This window comes from Mustelus asterias, chromosome 1 (assembly GCF_964213995.1).
Source record: "Mustelus asterias chromosome 1, sMusAst1.hap1.1, whole genome shotgun sequence".
Taxonomy (NCBI): domain Eukaryota; kingdom Metazoa; phylum Chordata; class Chondrichthyes; order Carcharhiniformes; family Triakidae; genus Mustelus; species Mustelus asterias.
This window is the reverse complement of record NC_135801.1, coordinates 199,862,922-199,884,406: the sequence shown is the minus strand read 5'-3', so window position 1 is coordinate 199,884,406 and position 21,485 is coordinate 199,862,922. Positions and strand designations below refer to the sequence as shown.

At 51.0% G+C, this 21,485-nt stretch overlaps 1 protein-coding gene across 1 annotated transcript in view; it reads right to left on the bottom strand.

Moving 5' to 3' along the window:
* The window catches only part of LOC144481001 (disintegrin and metalloproteinase domain-containing protein 12-like), a 189,672-nt gene extending 179,203 nt beyond the window's left edge, over positions 1 to 10,469 (bottom strand). The window contains exon 1 of the mRNA XM_078200663.1: positions 10,038 to 10,469. Within this exon, the coding sequence (XP_078056789.1) occupies positions 10,038 to 10,257 (220 nt within the window). The 5' untranslated portion in view covers positions 10,258 to 10,469. The remainder of the gene's footprint in view (positions 1 to 10,037) is intronic.
* Between the last annotated feature and the right edge of the window lie 11,016 nt (positions 10,470 to 21,485).

The following is a 21,485-nucleotide window of genomic DNA, read 5'->3' as shown; positions in this document are numbered from 1 at the left end:
ATCATCTAGAGAAGTTTAGTATGATCAAAAGTAGTCAGCACGGCTTTGTCAAGGGCAGGTCGTGCCTTACGAGCCTGGTTGAGTTCTTTGAAAATGTGACCAAACACATTGACGAAGGAAGAGCGGTGGATGTGGTCTATATGGACTTCAGCAAGGCGTTCGATAAGGTCCCCCATGCAAGACTTCTTGAGAAAGTGAGAGGGCATGGGATCCAAGGGGCTGTTGCCTTGTGGATCCAGAACTGGCTTGCCTGCAGAAGGCAGAGAGTGGCTGTGGAGGGGTCTTTCTCTGCATGGCGGTCAGTGACCAGTGGAGTGCCCCAGGGATCTGTTCTGGGACCCTTGCTGTTTGTCATTTTCATAAATGACCTGGATGAGGAAGTGGAGGGATGGGTTGGTAAGTTTGCTGACGACACCAAGGTAGGTGGTGTTGTGGATAGTTTGGAGGGATGTCAGAAGTTGCAGCGAGACATAGATAGAATGCAAGACTGGGCGGAGAAGTGGCAGATGGACTTCAACCCGGATAAGTGTGTGGTGATCCATTTTGGCAGATCCAATGGGATGAAGCAGCAATATAATATGAAGGGTACCATTCTTAGCAGTGTAGAGGATCAGAAGGACCTTGGGGTCCGGGTCCATAGGACTCTTAAATCGGCCTCGCAGGTGGAGGATGCGGTCAAGAAGGCGTACGGCGTACTGGCCTTCATTAATCGAGGGATTGAGTTTAGGAGTCGGGAGATAATGCTGCAGCTTTATAGGACCCTGGTTAGACCCCACTTGGAGTACTGCGCGCAGTTCTGGTCACCTCATTACAGGAAAGATGTTGAAGCCATTGAAAGGGTGCAGAGGAGATTTACAAGGATGTTGCCTGGATTGGGGGGCATGCCTTATGAGGATAGGTTGAGGGAGCTTGGTCTCTTCTCCCTGGAGAGACGAAGGATGAGAGGTGACCTGATAGAGGTTTACAAGATGTTGAGAGGTCTGGATAGGGTAGACTCTCAGAGGCTATTTCCAAGGGCTGAAATGGTTGCTACGAGAGGACACAGGTTTAAGGTGCTGGGGGGTAGGTACAGAGGAGATGTCAGGGGTAAGTTTTTCACTCAGAGGGTGGTGGGTGAGTGGAATCGGCTGACGTCGGTGGTGGTGGAGGCAAACTCGTTGGGGTCTTTTAAGAGACTTCTGGATGAGTACATGGGATTTAATGGGATTGAGGGCTATAGATAGGCCTAGAGGTGGGGATGTGATCGGCGCAACTTGTGGGCCGAAGGGCCTGTTGTGCTGTGGCTTTCTATGTTCTATGTTCTTAAAGCATCGTAGCTGTGAGGGACAGCTCGGTGGATAGGATATTGGTATGTAGATAGGCTGGAAAATTGGGCGGGGATCCTGGATTCAGGATTCAATCCTGGACCAGGGAGCGGCGCGGGCTTGGAGGGCCGAAGGGCCTGTTCCTGTGCTGTATTGTTCTTTGTTCTTGTCAGTGCCCAGATTCTTCGAGCGGTCCCTCACCAGACTGCGGGATGCAGTGTAGGCCTAACATGACACCCTGTTCCCTCGCACAGGGAGACCAGCTGGCAGGAACAGGAAGCCAGCCTGGGAGGCAATGCCAGCCTGGGAGGCAATGCCAGCCTGGGAGGCAATGCCAGCCTGGGAGGCAATGCCAGCCTGGGAGGCAATGCCAGCCTGGGAGGCAATGCCAGCCTGGGAAGCAATGCCAGCCTGGGAAGCAATGCCAGCCTGGGAAGCAATGCCAGCGATGGTCAGTGCCAACTCCCTGCAGGGAGGACAGGCATCTGTGCCACAAAAGGATGAAAGAGCCCCTTTGTTATGCCAGGGTAAGTCACTCCTCCCAGCACACTCAACACTGAAGGGGTTACCAAGCAGCACCCGCTCAGCAATAACCTGCTCAGTGACGCCCAGTTTGGGTTTTGCCAGGGTCACTCAGCTCCTGATCTCATCACACCCTTGGTTCAAACAGTCTTATTAAGAATGCTGATGCACATGGGATACAGGGTGATCTGACACGGTGGGTTCATAATTGGCTTAATGATAGGAGACAGAGGGTGGTGACAGACGGCTGCTTTCGTGACTGGAGGCCAGTGACCAGTGATGTACCACAGGGATCCGTGCTGGGCCCCCTATTGTTTGTCATTTATATCAATGATGTGGAGATGCCGGCATTGGACTGGGGTAAATACAGTAAGAGTTTTAACAACACCAGGTTAAAGTCCAACAGATTTATTTGGTCGCAAACACCATTAGCTTTCGGAGCACTGCTCCTTCGTCAGATGGAGTGGAAATCTGCTCTCAAACAGGGCATACAGAGACACAAAATCAAGTTACAGAATACTGATTAGAATGCGAATCTCTACAGCCAACCAGGTCTTAAAGGTACAGACAATGTGAGTGGAGGGAGAATTAAGCACAGGTTAAAGAGATGTGTATTGTCTCCAGACAGGACAGCCAGTGAGATTCTGCAAGTCCAGGAGGCAAGCTGTGGGGGTTACTGATAATGTGACATAAACCCAACACCCCGGTTTAAGCCATCCTCATGTGTGCGGAATTGGCTATCAGTTTCTGCTCAGCGACTCTGCGCTGTCGTGTGTCGTGAAGGCCGCCTTGGAGAACGCTTACCTGAAGATCAGAGGCTGAATGTCCATGACCGCTGAAGTGTTCCCCCACAGGAAGAGAACAGTCTTGCCTGGTGATTGTCGAGCGGTGTTCATTCATCCGTTGCCGTAGCGTCTGCATGGTTTCCCCAATGTACCATCATCATACTGAACAGAACGGATTACTGCAAAGAAGTGTACCAACAACTGAACAACGGGGAACACTACAGACAGTTACCCACAGATCCGACCAAAGAACACACCCGTCAACTCAACACTCTGATCAAAACCTTTGATCCGGACCTTCAAAGCACCCTCCGTGCTCTCATCCCACGTACTCCCCGTGTTGGAGATCTCTACTGCCTCCCGAAGATACACAAGGCAAACACACCCGGCCGTCCCATCGTATCGGGCAATGGGACCCTGTGCGAGAACCTCTCCGGCTATGTCGAGGGCATCCTGAAACCCATTGTACAAAGAACCCCCAGCTTTTGTCGCGACACTACGGACTTCCTACAGAAACTCAATGCACATGGAGCAGTTGAACCAGGAGCACTCCTCATCACAATGGATGTCTCGGCACTCTACACCAGCATCCCCCATGACGATGGCATTGCTGCAACGGCCTCAGTGCTCAGCGCCAACAACTGCCAGTTTCCGGGTGCAATTTTACAACTCATCCGCTTCATCCTGGACCACAATGTCTTCACCTTCAACAACCAGTTCTTCATCCAGACACATGGAACAGCCATGGGGACCAAATTCGCACCTCAATATGCCAACATCTTCATGCACAGGTTCGAACAAGACCTCTTCACTGCACAGGACGTTCAACCGATGCTATACACGAGATACATCGATGACATTTTCTTCCTTTGGACTCATGGTGAACAATCACTGAAACAACTCTATGATGACATCAACAAGTTCCATCCCACCATCAGGCTCACCATAGACTACTCTCCGGAATCGGTTGCATTCTTGGGCACACACATCTCCATTAAGGACGGTCACCTCAGCACCTCACTGTACCGCAAATTCTCGGATAACCTCACGATGCTCCACTTCTCCAGCTTCCACCCTAAACACGTTAAAGAAGCCATCCCGTACGGACAAGCCCTCCGTATACACAGGATCTGCTCGGATGAGGAGGATCGCAACAGACACCTCCAGACGCTGAAAGATGCCCTCATAAGAACAGGATATGGCGCTCGACTCATCGATCGACAGTTCCGACGCGCCACAGAGAAAATCCGCACCGACCTCCTCAGAAGACAAACACAGGACACAGTGGACAGAGTACCCTTCGTCGTCCAGTACTTCCCCGGAGCGGAGAAGCTACGGCATCTCCTCCGGAACCTTCAACATGACATTGTTGAAGACGAACATCTCGCCAAGGCCATCCCCACACCCCCACTTCTTGCCTTCAAACAACCGCACAACCTCAAACAGACCATTGTCCGCAGCAAACTACCCAGCCTTCAGGAGAACAGTGACCACGACACCACACAACCCTGCCACAGCAACCTCTGCAAGACGTGCCGGATCATCGACACGGATGCCATCATCTCACGTGAGAACACCATCCACCAGGTACACGGTACATACTCTTGCAACTCGGCCAACGTTGTCTACCTGATACGCTGCAGGAAAGGATGTCCCGAGGCATGGTACATTGGGGAAACCATGCAGACGCTACGACAATGGATGAATGAACACCGCTCGACAATCACCAGGCAAGACTGTTCTCTTCCTGTGGGGGAACACTTCAGCGGTCACGGACATTCAGCCTCTGATCTTCGGTTAAGTGTTCTCCAAGGCAACCTTCACGACACACGACAGCGCAGAGTCGCTGAGCAGAAACTGATAGCCAAGTTCCGCACACATGAGGACGGCCTAAACCGGGATGTTGGGTTTATGTCACATTGTCAGTAACCCCCACAGCTTGCCTCCTGGACTTGCAGAATCTCACTGGCTGTCCTGTCTGGAGACAATACACATCTCTTTAACCTGTGCTTAATGCTCCCTCCACTCACATTGTCTGTATCCTTAAGACCTGGTTGGCTGTAGAGATTCGCATTCTAATCAGTATTCTGTAACTTGATGTTGTGTCTCTGTGCCCTGTTTGAGAGCAGATTTCCACTCCATCTGACGAAGGAGCAGTGCTCCGAAAGCTTATGGTATTTGTGACCAAATAAACCTGTTGCACTTTAACCTGGTGTTGTTAAAACTCTTACTGTGTTTATATCAATGACATAGACGACTATGTGGGGGGGTCGGATCAGTCAGTTTGTCAATGACACAGAGATTGGCCGGGTGGTTAACAGTGAGGTTGACACCTCCAGATGCCCCGAGACAAAGACTTTTGTGGAGCTACTGGATCTTGTGAAAGGGCAATACCATCCAAAGCCCTCGGTATTTGTCTAAAGTTATAAATTTAATTTCACAAAAGAGTCCTTGGACAAGCGATCGCAGCCTTTGTGCCAGATTAAGGCAAATAGCAGGGCACTGCGAATTCGGGAATACAACACAGATCCCTGTGCTACACCACTGGACACTGTCTTCCGCTCACTAAAGCAGCCTGCTGTCATCGTACTCTGTCTCCTACAACTGAGCCAAGTCTGAATCCACTTCATCAAATTACTCTGTATTCCGTGTGAATTTACCTTCTCTACAAGGCTCCGATGTGGGATCTTGTCAAAGGCTTTGCTAAAATCCATATAAACTACATCGACTGCACTACCCTCACCTACACACCTGGTCAACTCCTCAAAAAATTCAATCAAATTTGTTAGGCATGACCTTCCTCTGATGAAGCCATGCTGACTGTTCCTGATCAAGCTTTGCCTCTCCAAGTGGAGATAGATTTTTCAGGCAAGGATAGATAAATTTTTGAACAGTAAAGGAATTAAGGGTTATGGTGAGCGGGCGGGTAAGTGGAGCTGAGGCCACGAAAAGATCAGCCATGTTCTTATTGAATGGGGGAGGAGGCTCAAGGGGCCAGATGGCCGACTCCTGCTCCTAGTTCTTATGTTCTTATGTTCTAGATTCTCTCCTTCAGAGGTTTCTCTAATAGTTTCCCACCCACTGACATGAGAATATGTCTTAAATATATTTGACAAAATGTCAACTCCTAAGAAAGCAAAATCCATTTCACCCTTTGGACAGATACACTTGGATTTATTCAAAAGAAGGAGCCTGTTGCCGTTGCTCTCTGTTGTAAATGTGTGGTTCACCACACATCAAGTATTTGATGGTATTTTCACATAAATCACGAGAAAACCTTTCTTGACAAAGGGGACAAGGTTGAATCGATCAAAAGGTAATGGCAGCATCAGAAAAGCAATATCTTTACACACTTGAGTGTGAATAAAAATCAACTGTTAAAAGGAAGTCACATTGTATAACACTGAAAGAAAAGGAAAGCTGTTTAGCGATGGCAAATGTATGAAAGAATTCAGAGGTTTTGGTGAAAGATTTATCCAATAAAGACACAGTGTTTTCGAGAATGCAAGAACTGTGTGTCTCTGCCCAGATCCACTCAGAAAGAATCATAGAATCTGACAGTGCAGGAGGAGGCCATTCAGCCCATCGAGTCTGCACCAACCACAATCCCACCCAGGCCCGATCCCCATAACCCCATGTATTTACCCGAGCTAGTTGCCCTTGATACTAAGGGGCAATTTAGCATGGCCAGTACACCTAACCCGCAAATCTTTGGAGAGTTGGAGCGACCGGAGGAAACCCACACAGACATGGGGAGAACGTGCAAACTCCACACAGACAGTGACCCAAACTGGGAATCGAACCCAGGACTCTGGCACTGTGAGGCAGCAGTGCTAACCACTGTGCCACCGTGCTGCCCCGGGTCCCTGGCACTGTGAGGCAGCAGTGCTAACCACTGTGCCACCGTGCTGCCCCGGGTCCCTGGCACTGTGAGGGAGCAGTGCTAACCACTGTGCCACCGTGCTGCCCCGGGTCCCTGGCACTGTGAGACAGCTGTGCTAACCACTGTGTCACCGTGCTGCCCCGGGTCCCTGGCACTGTGAGGCAGCAGTGCTAACCACTGTGTCACCGTGCTGCCCCGGGTCCCTGGCGCTGTGAGGGAGCAGTGCTAACCACTGTGTCACCGTGCTGCCCCGGGTCCCTGGCACTGTGAGACAGCAGTGCTAATCACTGTGTCACCGTGCTGCCCCGGGTCCCTGGCACTGTGAGGGAGCAGTGCTAACCACTGTGTCACCGTGCTGCCCCGGGTCCCTGGCGCTGTGAGGGAGCAGTGCTAACCACTGTGTCACCGTGCTGCCCCGGGTCCCTGGCACTGTGAGGGAGCAGTGCTAACCACTGTGCCACCGTGCTGCCCCGGGTCCCTGGCACTGTGAGACAGCTGTGCTAACCACTGTGTCACCGTGCTGCCCCGGGTCCCTGGCACTGTGAGACAGCAGTGCTAACCACTGTGTCACCGTGCTGCCCCGGGTCCCTGGCGCTGTGAGGCAGCAGTGCTAACCACTGTGTCACCGTGCTGCCCCGGGTCCCTGGCACTGTGAGGGAGCAGTGCTAACCACTGTGTCACCGTGCTGCCCCGGGTCCCTGGCACTGTGAGACAGCTGTGCTAACCACTGTGTCACCGTGCTGCCCCGGGTCCCTGGCGCTGTGAGACAGCAGTGCTAACCACTGTGTCACCGTGCTGCCCCGGGTCCCTGGCACTGTGAGACAGCAGTGCTAACCACTGTGTCACCGTGCTGCCCCGGGTCCCTGGCACTGTGAAGGAGCAGTGCTAACCACTGTGTCACCGTGCTGCCCCGGGTCCCTGGCACTGTGAGGCAGCAGTGCTAACCACTGTGTCACCGTGCCACTTTAAAGACCCTCTGAGGTGGCTTGTCAGGCAATTACATAGAAACATAGAAACTAGAAGCAGGAGGAGGCCATTCGGCCCGTCGAGCCTGCTCCGCCGTTCATTTTGATCATGGCTGATCATCAAATTCAATATCCTGATCCCCCCTTCCCCCCATATCCCTTGATCCCTTCAGCCCCAGGAGCTATGTTTTGGCCTCAACTACTTTCTGTGGTCGTGAATTCCACACGTTCACCACCCTCTGGGTGAAGAAATTTCTCCTCACCTCAGCTCTAAAAGGTTTACCCCTTATCCTCAAACTGTGACCCCTAGTTCTGGATGCCCCGACCATTGGAAACATTCTTTCTGAATCTACCCTGTCGAACCCTGTTAGAATTTTATAAGTTTCGATGAGATTCCCTCTCACTCTTCTAAAGCCCTGTGAATATAATCCTAACCGATTTAAACTCTCCTCATATGACAGACCTGCCATCCCAGGAATCAGCCTGGTAAACCTTCACTGTATTCCCTCTGTAGCAAGGACCTCCTTCCTCAGATAAGGACACCAAAACTGCACACAATACTCCAGGTGTGGCCTCACCAACACCCTGTACAATTGCAGCAAAACGTCCCTATCCCTATACTCAAATCCTCTTGCTATGAAGGCCAACATACCATTTGCCTTCTTTACTGCCTGCTGTACCTGCGCGCTTACTTTCAGCGACTGATGTACGAGGACTCCAAGATCTCGTTGAGTATCCACCTCTCTCAATTTACATCCAGTCAAGTAAATCCATGCTGACTGTGTCTGATTATACCACTTAATCAATGCCTTGGTCCTCCTTTGCTGAATGTTAAACTGCTCCCAATCCTCGGGCCTGTTGCTTTTTGTTGCTAATTGGTCGGCTTCTGCCTTGAATCTGATCCGATCTCTAATTTCCCTGTCAGCCATGGTCCGGCCACAATTCCCTTTCCACTCTGGCGCCAAACAGGAATAAACAACTTCTGGAGTTCACCTATTTGTTCTTTAAATGCCTGCCATTGCCTGTCCACTGTCTTTCCTTTCAGGAATGTTTCCCAGTCCATCATGGCCAATTCATGCCTCATACCATCAGTTCCCTTTACTGAGATTCAGGACCCTGGTCTCAGAATCAATAACATCATTATCCACCTTGACAACGAATGCTACCATATTATGGTCACTCATCCCCAAGGGTTCTCTCACAATGAGATTGCCAACCAATCCTTTCTCATTGCACAACACCTGGTCCAAGATGGCCTGTTCCCTTGTTGGTTCCTCAATGTGTTGCTCCAGAAAACCATTCCGTATACACTCCAGAAATTCCTCCTCTTTTGCACTGAGACTAATTTGACTCTCCCAATCTATATGCAGATAATGGGTATTGGGTGGCACGGTAGCACAGTGGTTAGCACTGCTGCTTCACAGCTCCAGGGACCTGGGTTCGATTCCTGGCTTGGGTCACTGTCTGTGTGGAGTTTGCACATTCTCCTCGTGTCTGCGTGGGTTTCCTCCGGGTGCTCCGGTTTCCTCCCACAGTCCAAAGATGTGCGGGTCAGGTTGATTGGCCATGCTAAAAATTGCCCCTTTGTGTCCTGAGATGCGTAGGTTAGAGGGATTAGCGGGTAAATGTGTAGGGATATGGGGGTAGGGCCTGGGTGGGATTGTGGTCGGTGCAGACTCGATGGGCTAGATGGCCTCTTTCTGTACTGTAGGGTTTCTATGTTTCTATAATCACAGATGTTCCTTTAACAAATGCATCTCTGATTTCCTGTCTAATGCATTTCCCAACATTACCCCTACAATTTGGGGTCTGTAAACCACCCCCTGCCAATGTATTTTGCCCCTTGTTGTTTCTTAACTCGACCCATACAGATTCCACATTGTCTGTGCTAATACCTTTCCTCAATATCGTATCAATATCATCTTGAATCAACAATGCAGCTCCACCACCTTTTCCTTTCTGTCTGTCCTTCCTAAACACTGAACAGCCTCAATGTTAAGTTCCTATCCTTGTTCACCTTGGAGCCACATCTCCGTAATGCCAACTATATCATACCCCTTTACATCTATCTCTGCAACTAATTCATCCATTTTGTTTCGAATGCTCCGAGCATTCAGGTATAAAACTTTAAGGTGAGACTTTTTAATGTTTTATTTTGGGATGGGTGACAACTGCTGGCCCAGTTAGGGACGTCCACATAAACAACAGGACTCAGAAACTTGTGAGCTATTTATAGATTCCAAATACATGCAGGACTTTGGAAAACTCAATGAAGTAAAGCAAGGGTAAGGATCATACTAAACTTAAATAAAGCATTTTTAAAACCTTATTTACTTTATAAACCACTCTCGGTTCATTATATATACCGAATTAAAGTTCAAATGTATTACTGGCACACTCCATGTTAAGTTAGAATTAATAAATGAAGATTTAGCATGCCACTTCTGATAGGTTGCTGACCCCAGCTTTGTACAATATCCATCTCCTTCAAATCCACCTGATGTTTAACTCCGAAACTGCACAGTTCAGACCAAGCTCTCAATATCACTGAGTGGAAAACCAACACCCTCTTCCTCACCTGAAGCAGCATCTTCTCCAGTGGAAATCGCTCCTTCAATCCCGGTGTCCCAGTCGGCTCCTGGTGAGTGGCTGTTGGGTCCATTACTGCGGACAGTTAACAATGTGCCATTTCTCAGAGTGAGCACATTATCTGCCAGAGTCTCTTCATTCGCTGCTGCTGAATAATTTAAAAGCTGGCACCAGATCAGAAATACCAAACACACAAAGCTGCAAAACATTGTGAATAATCACAGCTCTGAACTCTCCACTCAAATGTTCTCTCTCTGTGAACACAACTTTGTGTGTGTGTGTTCCTGGTCAGTCTGTCTTTCCCTGCTGTGTCTTCCTCTTTGTCCTGTGCACTGTCTCTCTCTGTGTGTCAACTTGTTTTTAAACCTGTCAGTCCGTGATTTGTGTCAGGAGTAATTTTGTAACAGCCCCAGTCCCACCCAGGAAGTAAGAGGAGGAAGTGAAACACAGAATCCAAAACAGGAGATAGGTTCCAACAAGTTGGGAGTTAGGACTAAGCAATGCATTTGACTGGTCCACCATAAACTCCTCCGGTACAGATACAGAATGTACAGCTGCATGTTTATCCATTTTCCATTATCAAGGGCTTTATAGCGGAGCATTTAGAAAGCAGTGGCAGGATCAAACAGAGTCAGCATGGATTTATGAAGGGGAAATCATGCTTGGAATCTGTTGGAATTCTACGAAGATGTAACTAGTAGAGTTGACAAGGGAGAGCCAGTCGATGTGGTATATTTGGACTTTCAGAAAGCGTTTGACAAAGTACCGCATAAGAGATTATCGTGCAAGATTAAAGCACATGGGATTGGGGAAGTGTATTGAGATGGGTAGAAAACTGGTTGGCAGAGAGGAAACAACGAGTAGGAATTAATGGGTGCTCAATTAATGGGTGCTCAAACGGGGAGTTAGAAGGGCAAAAAGAGGTCACGAGATGTTCTTGGCAGGCAGGATTAAGGAGAATCCTAAGGCATTCTATTCATACGTTAGGAACAAAAGAGTTGTCAGGGAGAAAATCGGACCTCTCAGGGACAAAGGAGGGGAATTATGCTTAGAACCCAAGGGAATAGGAGAGATCCTAAATGAATACTTTGCATCGGTATTCACGAAGGAGAGGGGCGTGTTAACCGGGAGTGTCTCGGAGGGAGGTGTTGACCCGTTAGAGAAAATCTCCATTACAAGAGAGGAAGTGTTAGGTTTTTTAGGGAACATTAAAACTGACAAAGCCCCAGGGCCTGATGGCATCTATCCTCGACTGCGCAGGGAGACGAGAGGTGAAATTGCTGGGCCTCTGACGGAAATCTTTGTCGCTTCTTTGGACACGGGTGAGGTCCCTGAGGATTGGAGGATAGCGAATGTGGTCCCGTTGTTTAAGAAGGGTAGCAGGGATAACCCAGGAAATTATAGGCCGGTGAGCTTGACGTCCGTGGTAGGGAAGTTGTTGGAGAGGATTCTTAGAGACAGGATGTATGTGCATTTAGAACGAAACAATCTCATTAGTGACAGACAGCATGGTTTTGTAAGAGGGAGGTCGTGCCTTACAAATTTGGTGGAGTTTTTTGAGGAAGTGACAAAAACGGTTGATGAAGGAAGGGCCGTGGATGTCGTCTATATGGATTTCAGTAAGGCATTTGACAAAGTCCCACATGGCAGGTTGGTTAAGAAGGTTAAGGCTCATGGGATACAAGGAGAAGTGGCTAGATGGGTGGAGAACTGGCTTGGCCATAGGAGACAGAGGGTAGTGGTCGAAGGGTCTTTTTCCGGCTGGAGGTCTGTGACCAGTGGTGTTCCGCAGGGCTCTGTACTGGGACCTCTGCTATTTGTGATATATATAAATGATTTGGAAGAAGGTGTAACTGGTGTAATCAGCAAGTTTGGGAATGACACGAAGATGGCTGGAATTGTGGATAGCGAAGAGCATTGTCGGGCAATACAGCAGGATATGGATAGGCTGGAAAATTGGGCGGAGAGGTGGCAGATGGAGTTTAATCCGGATAAATGCGAAGTGATGCATTTTGGAAGAAATAATGTAGGGAGGAGTTATACAATAAATGGCAGAGTCATCAGGAGTATAGAAACACAGAGGGACCTAGGTGTGCAAGTCCACAAATCCTTGAAGGTGGCAACACAGGTGGAGAAGGTGGTGAAGAAGGCATATGGTATGCTTGCCTTCATAGGACGGGGTATAGAGTATAAAAGCTGGAGTCTGATGATGCAGCTGTATAGAACGCTGGTTAGGCCACATTTGGAGTACTGCGTCCAGTTCTGGTCGCCGCACTACCAGCATTGGAGAGAGTGCAGAGAAGGTTTACCAGGATGTTGCCTGGTATGGAGGGTCTTAGCTATGAGGAGAGATTGGGTAGACTGGGGTTGTTCTCGTTGGAAAGACGGAGAATGAGGGGAGATCTAATAGAGGTTTACAAGATTATGAATGGTATAGATAGGGTGAACAGTGGGAAGCTTTTTCCCAGGTCGGAGGTGACGATCACGAGGGGTCACGGGCTCAAGCTGAGAGGGGCGAAGTATAACTCAGATATTAGAGGGATGTTTTTTACACAGAGGGTGGTGGGGGCCTGGAATGCGCTGCCAAGTAGGGTGATGGAGGCAGGCATGCTGACATCGTTTAAGACTTACCTGGATAGTCACATGAGCATCCTGGGAATGGAGGGATACAAACGATTGGTCTAGTTGGACCAAGGAGCGGCACAGGCTTGGAGGGCCGAAGGTCCTGTTTCCTGTGCTGTACTGTTCTTTGTTCTTTGTTCTTTTCAAGTTGGCAGGCAGTAACTAGTGGGTGCCACAGGGATCGGTGCTGGGACCCCAGCTATTCACAATATATATTAATGATTTGGATGAGGGAACAAAATGTAACATCTCAAAGTTTGCAGATGATACCAAGTTGGGTGGGAGGGTGAACCGTGACGAGGATGCAGAGATCCTTCAGAATGATCTGGACAGGTTGGGTGAGTGGGCTAATCAATGGCAGATGCAGTATAATTTGGATAAATGTGAGTTTATTCACTTTGGAAGCAAAAATAAGAAGGCAGATTACTAACTGAATGGCTGTAAATTGGGATTGTTTTCGCTGGAGTTCAGACAAATAAGAACATAAGAACATAAGAAATAGGAGCAGGAGTAGGCCATCTAGCCCCTCGAGCCTGCCCCGCCATTCAATAAGATCATGGCTGATCTGACGTGGATCAGTACCACTTATCCGCCTGATCCCCATAACCCTTAATTCCCTTACTGATCAGGAATCCATCCATCCGCGCTTTAAACATATTCAGCGAGGTAGCCTCCACCACCTCAGTGGGCAGAGAATTCCAGAGATTCACCACCCTCTGGGAGAAGAAGTTCCTCCTCAACTCTGTCTTAAACCGACCCCCCTTTATTTTGAGGCTGTGTCCTCTAGTTTTAACTTCCTTACTAAGTGGAAAGAATCTCTCCGCCTCCACCCTATCCAGCCCCCGCATTATCTTATAAGTCTCCATAAGATCCCCCCTCATCCTTCTAAACTCCAACGAGTACAAACCCAATCTCCTCAGCCTCTCCTCATAATCCAAACCCCTCATCTCCGGTATCAACCTGGTGAACCTTCTCTGCACTCCCTCCAATGCCAATATATCCTTCCTCATATGAGGGGACCAATACTGCACACAAATGAGGGGGGATCTCATAGAGACTGATAAAATTCTAACAGGACTCGACAGGGTAGATGGAGGGAGGATGTTCCTGATGGTGGGGAGTCCAGAACCAGGGGTCACGGTCTGAGGATTCAGGGTAGACCATTTAGGACGGAGGTGAGAAACATTTCTTCACCCAACGAGTGGTGAACCTGTGGAATTCATTACCACAGAAAGTAGTTGATGCCAAAACATTGAATGTATTCAAGAGGTGGCTGGATATAGCACTTGGGGCGAATGGAATCAAAGGTTATGGGGAGAAAGCAGGATTAGGTTATTGAGTTGGATGATCAGCCATGATCGTAATGAATGGGAGAGCAGGCTCGAAGGGCCAAATGGCCTCCTCCTGCTCCTATCTTCTATGTTTCTATGTTTCTATCTCTACTTCCTTGTTAAATTACTCCTTCCAAAGTGCATCACCTCACACTTTTCAGGGTTAAATTCTATCTGTCACTTATCCATCCATTTGACCATCTCGTCGATATCTTCCTGTAACCCAAGACACTCAACCTCACTGTTAACCACCCGGCCAATCTTTGTGTCATCGGCAAACTTACTGATCCTACCCCCCCCCCATAGTCCTGATTCATGAAGCCTAATGGGATTCGACATATCAGAACGGCACCTTACCATCCATCGAGCGGCCTCGTGGAGAGTGTGGTCCAGACTTTGAACAATATGTTATGGAACTAACCAGGGAGCAGGCTATTTTAGATTTAATATGTGATGAAGAAGGGTTGATGAATAGTCTTGTTGTTAAATATCCTCTTGGAAAGAGTGTCCACAACATGCTCGGGTTTCAGATTCAGATTGAGCGAGAGAAGACAGAGTGCCAGACTAGAGTTTTAGCGTTGTTCAGAGGTAATTGGACAGGCCTGAAGAAAGAGTTGGCCGAAGTAAACTGGACAGAAATAATTGAGGGCAGGACAGTTGAGGGACAATGATGGATGTTCAGGGAGATATTGAATTCCTCTCAATTAAAGTATCTTCCTGAGGGGAAGAGGAATTGAAAAAGGAAGAAAAACATTCCATGGCTAAACAAGGAAGTCAAAGGGACATAAAGGCAGAAACTAGGACACACCAAACTGCAAAAGTGGCAAGCTGGAGGATTGGAGAACTTTAAGGTTCAGTAAAAGGTGACTAAAAATAAAACCAAAAGAGCGAAGATGGACAATGAAAGGAAACAAGCAGAAAACAAACACTGATTCCAAAAAGGGGATTTTCACAGTAACTTCATTGCAGTGTCAACGTGAGCCTACTGGTGACACTAATAAATAAACTATAAACTTCAACTTAAACCATATAGAGTCATAGAGGTTTGCAGCATGGAAACAGGCCTTTCGGCCCAACTTGTCCATGCCGCCCTTTTTTTTAAACCCTGAAGCTAATCCCAATTGCCCGCATTTGGCCCATATCCCTCTATACCCATCGTACCCATATAACTATCTAAGTGCTTTTGAAAAGATAAAATTGTACCCGCCTCTACTACTACCTCTGGCAGCTTGTTCCAGACACTCACCACCCTCTGTGTGAAAGAATTGCCCCTCTGGACACTTTTGTATCTCTCCCCTCTCACCTTAAACCTATGCCCTCTAGTTTTAGACTCCCCTAAGTATGGGGAAAGATATTGACTATCTACCTGCTCTATGCCCTTCATTATTTTATAGACCTCTATAAGATCACTCCACAGCCTCCTACGCTCCAGAGAAAAAAGTCCCAGTCTATCCAGCCTCTCCTTATAACTCAATCCATATCTTCTCAGTCTACGAAGAGAAAGGGAATAGCTTTCGAGGATGATACTATTGGGGTATTTTTGCTCTTTTGATGTCCGCTCTTCCTATCATTGTGAAGCAGAATTCACCAAGCGTTGGATTGTTCAGCCACTAATAGGGAATGTGAGCTGGATTTTGACCGTCGCGAGACAGGTTAGTTTTACCCTATTGATAATTACAAAGTGTTGTTCTAATAGTAACCCTGCTCAGTACGAGAGGAGCCGCAGGTTCAGACATTTGGTCGATGTGCTTGGCTGAGGAACCAACGGTGCGAAGCTACCATCTGTGGGATTATGGCTGAACGCCTCAAGTCAGAGTCCCGCCCAATAGCCTGCTCCCTGGTTGGTTCCATAACATATTGTTCAAAAACTGGTGGGGTATTAATGGGGAACACAGAGATAGCGGAGACACTAAACCAACAGTTTGCCTCTATCTTCACAGTGGAGAATAATGAAGATTTCCTAAAAACTGCAGATTTTTCTTGTTCCAGGTGCATTACTGAGGGTGTGCTGCATTGCCATCTTTTGGAGTGCAGGTGGAAATGAAGGATGTGTTCAGGCCCAGGCCAGAAACTCCAATGTGCTTTGTGAAGTTAGCAGAGACCCGAAGTTTCTACATTTGATTTTGGCTTGGTGAGTGTAAGGTGTTTCACTCCAGGTGTGATTCAAGTGACCCACTAGGAAGCTTTTAACAACCCTTTTTCCCTGGAGCGTAGGAGGCTGAGGGGTGACCTTATAGAGGTCTATAAAAGAATGAGAGGCACAGATCAACTGGATAGTCAATATCTTTTCCCAAAGGTAGGGGAGTCTAAAACTAGAGGGCATAGGTTTAAGGTGAGAGGGGAGAGATACAAAAGTGTCCAGAGGGGCAATTTTTTCACACAGAGGGTGGTGAGTGTCTGGAACAAGCTGCCAGAGGCAGTAGTAGAGGCGGGTACAATTTTGTCTTTTAAAAAGCGTTTAGATAGTTACATGGGTACGATGGATAAAGAGGGATATGGGCCAAATGCAGCCAATTGGGATTAGCTTAGTGGTAAAAACAGAGGCACATTCACCAATCAGGAGCCATGATCTCTGTCACCTGAACTAAAGTGAGAAAAGTATTAAATACTTACCCGACCTTACCCACTATTTACCAATCACCCTTGTGTCCTCTACTACTCCAGCGGGGCAAGACCACTCCTGGGATTTATAAGTTAGAAAGCGAGGAGCAGAAGGCCCCTCTTTCCCCTCTGCACCGAATTCCCACTCAGTTCCAAATACCCGACAGCCCCACACTCACTCTGGCAGCGTCTCACTCCGCCTGAGTCTCTCCCACAGTTTGTGTGCAAACTCGCTGGTCTCACAGGGTGCATCACTACACCGAGGTGACCCCCAGGATGCACATCAGAGGAGGAGGTGGTCAGTGGCACTCTGTGCCCACTGGCCTGTGATGCCCTTGGTGGGTATTCACGGAGCGGCGGTGGGGGGGGGGGGGGGGGGAGGGTGCCTGGAGGGCCCCCAGCCAACGTTCGGGGATCAGGGATTAGCCGTGTTCATCCCCCTGTCAGAGTCAGGAAGGGGGGAACCATAAAAGGTGTAGATACGCAGAGGGGCCTGGGTGTGCAAGTCCACAGATCCTTGAAGGTGACGTCACAGGTGGAGAAGGTGGTGAAGAAGGCATATGGCATGCTTGCCTTTATAGGACGGGGCATAGAGTATAAGAGTTGGGGTCTGATGTTGCAGATGTATAGAACGTTGGTTCGGCCGCATTTGGAATACTGCGTCCAGTTCTGGTCGCCACACTACCAGAAGGACGTGGAGGCTTTAGAGAGAGTACAGAGGAGGTTTACCAGGATGTTGCCTGGTATGGAGGGGCTTAGTTATGAGGAGAGATTGGGTAAATTGGGGTTGTTCTCCCTGGAAAGACGGAGGATGAGGGGTGACCTAATAGAGGTGTATAAAATTATGAAAGGTATAGATAGGGTGAACAGTGGGAAGCTTTTCCCCAGGTCGGTGGTGACGTTCACGAGGGGTCATAGGTTCAAGGTGAGGGTGGGGAGGTTTAACACGGATATCAGAAGGATGTATTTTACACAGAGGGTGGTGGGGGCCTGGAATGCGCTGCCAGGCAAGGTGGTGGAGGCGGACACACTGGGAACGTTTAAGACTTATCTAGACAGCCATATGAACGGAGTGGGAATGGAGGGATACAAAAGAATGGTCTAGTTTGGACCAGGGAGCGGTGCGGGCTTGGAGGGCCGAAGGGCCTGTTCCTGTGCTGTTTTGTTCTTTGTAATGGCTGGAGATAGCCAGGGTCTTTGGGTGGAAGGTCCCGGCATGGGTTCCAGCGCTTCCTCCTGCCCTGGGGACACTCCATGGAATGGCAGGGCAGCTGGACTGAGCTCCAGAATCCTAGGCATCACCTAACCCTGCCTGTCCTGGCGGCCCACCTGCATTTGCCCCACGGTGTGCGAGTCCTCATCGCTGGCCCTCTGAGACTGAGCCAAGCTCTTTAACCCCTCATCACTGGCCCTCTGAGACAGAGCCAAGATCTGTAACCCCTCATCACTGGCCCTCTGAGACAGAGCCAAGATCTGTAACCCCTCATCACTGGCCCTCTGTGACTGGGCCAAGCTCTTGCAGCCATGGCCCGCTTCATCTCCAGCATATCTCCCAGGTCCTCAGCCATGGTCCATGGTGACTCGGCCATGGCTTGGACTCTGCCACTCATGACGACCAGTTCCTGCCCCAAGCTTTCCACTGCAGTCGCTAACTTTGCAGTGTTGGCCTGGGTACCTTGCAATGCCAGCTCTATCTCCTGTGACTGAAGGCTATGGGACTGCTCCAATTCGCCTCACAGTTGTTGCTATGTTGCTGACAGCCTCTCCTGCATTCTCCAGCTCTGTTGCTGCATCTCCAGCAGCTTCAGGAGAACAGATTCCAGCGGCCCAGCACCTGGCTGGAGGCCAGCTGTTTCCTCAGAGCTGCCAGACCTCTGCATGCCTGAGCCCTCAGACATTCCTGCCTCCACCCGATGTGCTGTGCGCCGCTCACCCAAAAATGCCACTGACATGGCGGCATGGTGATCGTGGATGGTGCAGTTGCCTTAGTTTATTTATTAGTATCACAAGTAGGCTTACATTAACACTGCAATGAAGTTACCGTGAAAATCCTCTAGTCGCCACACTCTTGTGCCTGTTCGGGTACACTGAGGGAGAATTTAGCACAGCCAATACACCCTAACCAGAACGTCTTTCCGAGTGTGGGAGGAAACCGGAGCACCCGGAGGAAACCCAGGCAGACACAGGGAGAATGTGAAGACTCCACACCGACAGTGACCCAAGCCAGGAATCGAACCCGGGTCCCTGGCTCTGTGGGGCAGCAGTGCTAACCACTGTGTCACCGTGCTGCCCCGGGTCCCTGGCTCTGTGAGACAGCAGTGCTAACCACTGTGTCACCGTGCTGCCCCGGGTCCCTGGCACTGTGAGGCAGCAGTGCTAACCACTGTGTCACCGTGCTGCCCCGGGTCCCTGGCACTGTGAGGGAGCAGTGCTAACCACTGTGTCACCGTGCTGCCCCGGGTCCCTGGCTCTGTGAGGCAGCAGTGCTAACCACTGTGCCACCATGCTGCCCCGGGTCCCTGGCACTGTGAGACAGCAGTGCTAACCACTGTGTCACCGTGCTGCCCCGGGTCCCTGGCACTGTGAGGGAGCAGTGCTAACCACTGTGTCACCGTGCTGCCCCGGGTCCCTGGCACTGTGAGGGAGCAGTGCTAACCACTGTGTCACCGTGCTGCCCCGGGTCCCTGGCGCTGTGAGACAGCAGTGCTAACCACTGTGTCACCGTGCTGCCCCGGGTCCCTGGCACTGAGAGACAGCAGTGCTAACCACTGTGTCACCGTGCTGCCCCGGGTCCCTGGCACTGTGAGGGAGCAGTGCTAACAACTGTGTCACCGTGCTGCCCCGGGTCCCTGGCACTGTGAGGGAGCAGTGCTAACCACTGTGTCACCGTGCTGCCCCGGGTCCCTGGCACTGTGTGGGAGCAGTGCTAACCACTGTGTCACCGTGCTGCCCCGGGTCCCTGGCACTGTGTGGGAGCAGTGCTAACAACTGTGTTACCGTGCTGCCCCGGGTCCCTGGCACTGAGAGGGAGCAGTGCTAACCACTGTGTCACCGTGCTGCCCTGGGTCCCTGGCACTGAGAGACAGCAGAGCTAACCACTGTGTCACCGTGCTGCCCCGGGTCCCTGGCACTGAGAGGGAGCAGTGCTAACCACTGTGTCACCGTGCTGCCCTGGGTCCCTGGCTCTGTGAGGGAGCAGTGCTAACCACTGTGTCACCGTGCTGCCCCGGGTCCCTGGCTCTGTGAGGCAGCAGTGCTAACCACTGTGCCACCATGCTGCCCCGGGTCCCTGGCACTGTGAGACAGCAGTGCTAACCACTGTGTCACCGTGCTGCCCCGGGTCCCTGGCACTGTGAGGCAGCAGTGCTAACCACTGTGTCACCGTGCTGCCCCGGGTCCCTGGCACTGTGAGACAGCAGTGCTAACCACTGTGTCACCGTGCTGCCCCGGGTCCCTGGCACTGTGAGACAGCAGTGCTAACCACTGTGTCACCGTGCTGCCCCGGGTCCCTGGCACTGTGAGACAGCAGTGCTAACCACTGTGTCACCGTGCTGCCCCGGGTCCCTGGCACTGTGAGGGAGCAGTGCTAACCACTGTGTCACCGTGCTGCCCCGGGTCCCTGGCACTGTGAGGGAGCAGTGCTAACCACTGTGTCACCGTGCTGCCCCGGGTCCCTGGCACTGTGAGGCAGCAGTGCTAACCACTGTGTCACCGTGCTGCCCCGGGTCCCTGGCGCTGTGAGGGAGCAGTGCTAACCACTGTGTCACCGTGCTGCCCCGGGTCCCGGGCACTGTGAGACAGCAGTGCTAACCACTGTGTCACCGTGCTGCCCCGGGTCCCTGGCTCTGTGAGGGAGCAGTGCTAACCACTGTGTCACCGTGCTGCCCCGGGTCCCTGGCACTGTGAGGGAGCAGTGCTAACCACTGTGTCACATTGCTGCCCCGGGTCCCTGGCACTGTGAGGGAGCAGTGCTAACCACTGTGTCACATTGCTGCCCCGGGTCCCTGGCACTGTGAGGGAGCAGTGCTAACCACTGTGTCACATTGCTGCCCCGGGTCCCTGGCGCTGTGAGGCAGCAGTGCTAACCACTGTGTCACCGTGCTGCCCCGGGTCCCTGGCACTGTGAGACAGCAGTGCTAACCACTGTGTCACCGTGCTGCCCCGGGTCCCTGGCTCTGTGAGGCAGCAGTGCTAACCACTGTGCCACCATGCTGCCCCGGGTCCCTGGCACTGTGAGGCAGCAGTGCTAACCACTGTGTCACCGTGCTGCCCCGGGTCCCTGGCACTGTGAGGGAGCAGTGCTAACCACTGTGTCACCCTGCTGCCCCGGGTCCCTGGCACTGTGAGGGAGCAGTGCTAACCACTGTGTCACCGTGCCGCCCCGGGTCCCTGGCGCTGTGAGACAGCAGTGCTAACCACTGTGTCACCGTGCTGCCCCGGGTCCCTGGCACTGAGAGACAGCAGTGCTAACCACTGTGCCACTGTGCTGCCCCGGGTCCCTGGCGCTGTGAGGGAGCAGTGCTAACCACTGTGTCACCGTGCTGCCCCGGGTCCCTGGCACTGTGAAGCAGCAGTGCTAACCACTGTGTCACCGTGCTGCCCCGGGTCCCTGGCACTGTGAGGGAGCAGTGCTAACCACTGTGTCACCGTGCTGCCCCGGGTCCCTGGCACTGTGAGGGAGCAGTGCTAACCACTGTGTCACCGTGCTGCCCCGGGTCCCTGGCACTGTGAGGGAGCAGTGCTAACCACTGTGTCACCGTGCTGCCCCGGGTCCCTGGCGCTGTGAGACAGCAGTGCTAACCACTGTGTCACCGTGCTGCCCCGGGTCCCTGGCACTGTGAGGGAGCAGTGCTAACCACTGTGTCACCGTGCTGCCCCGGGTC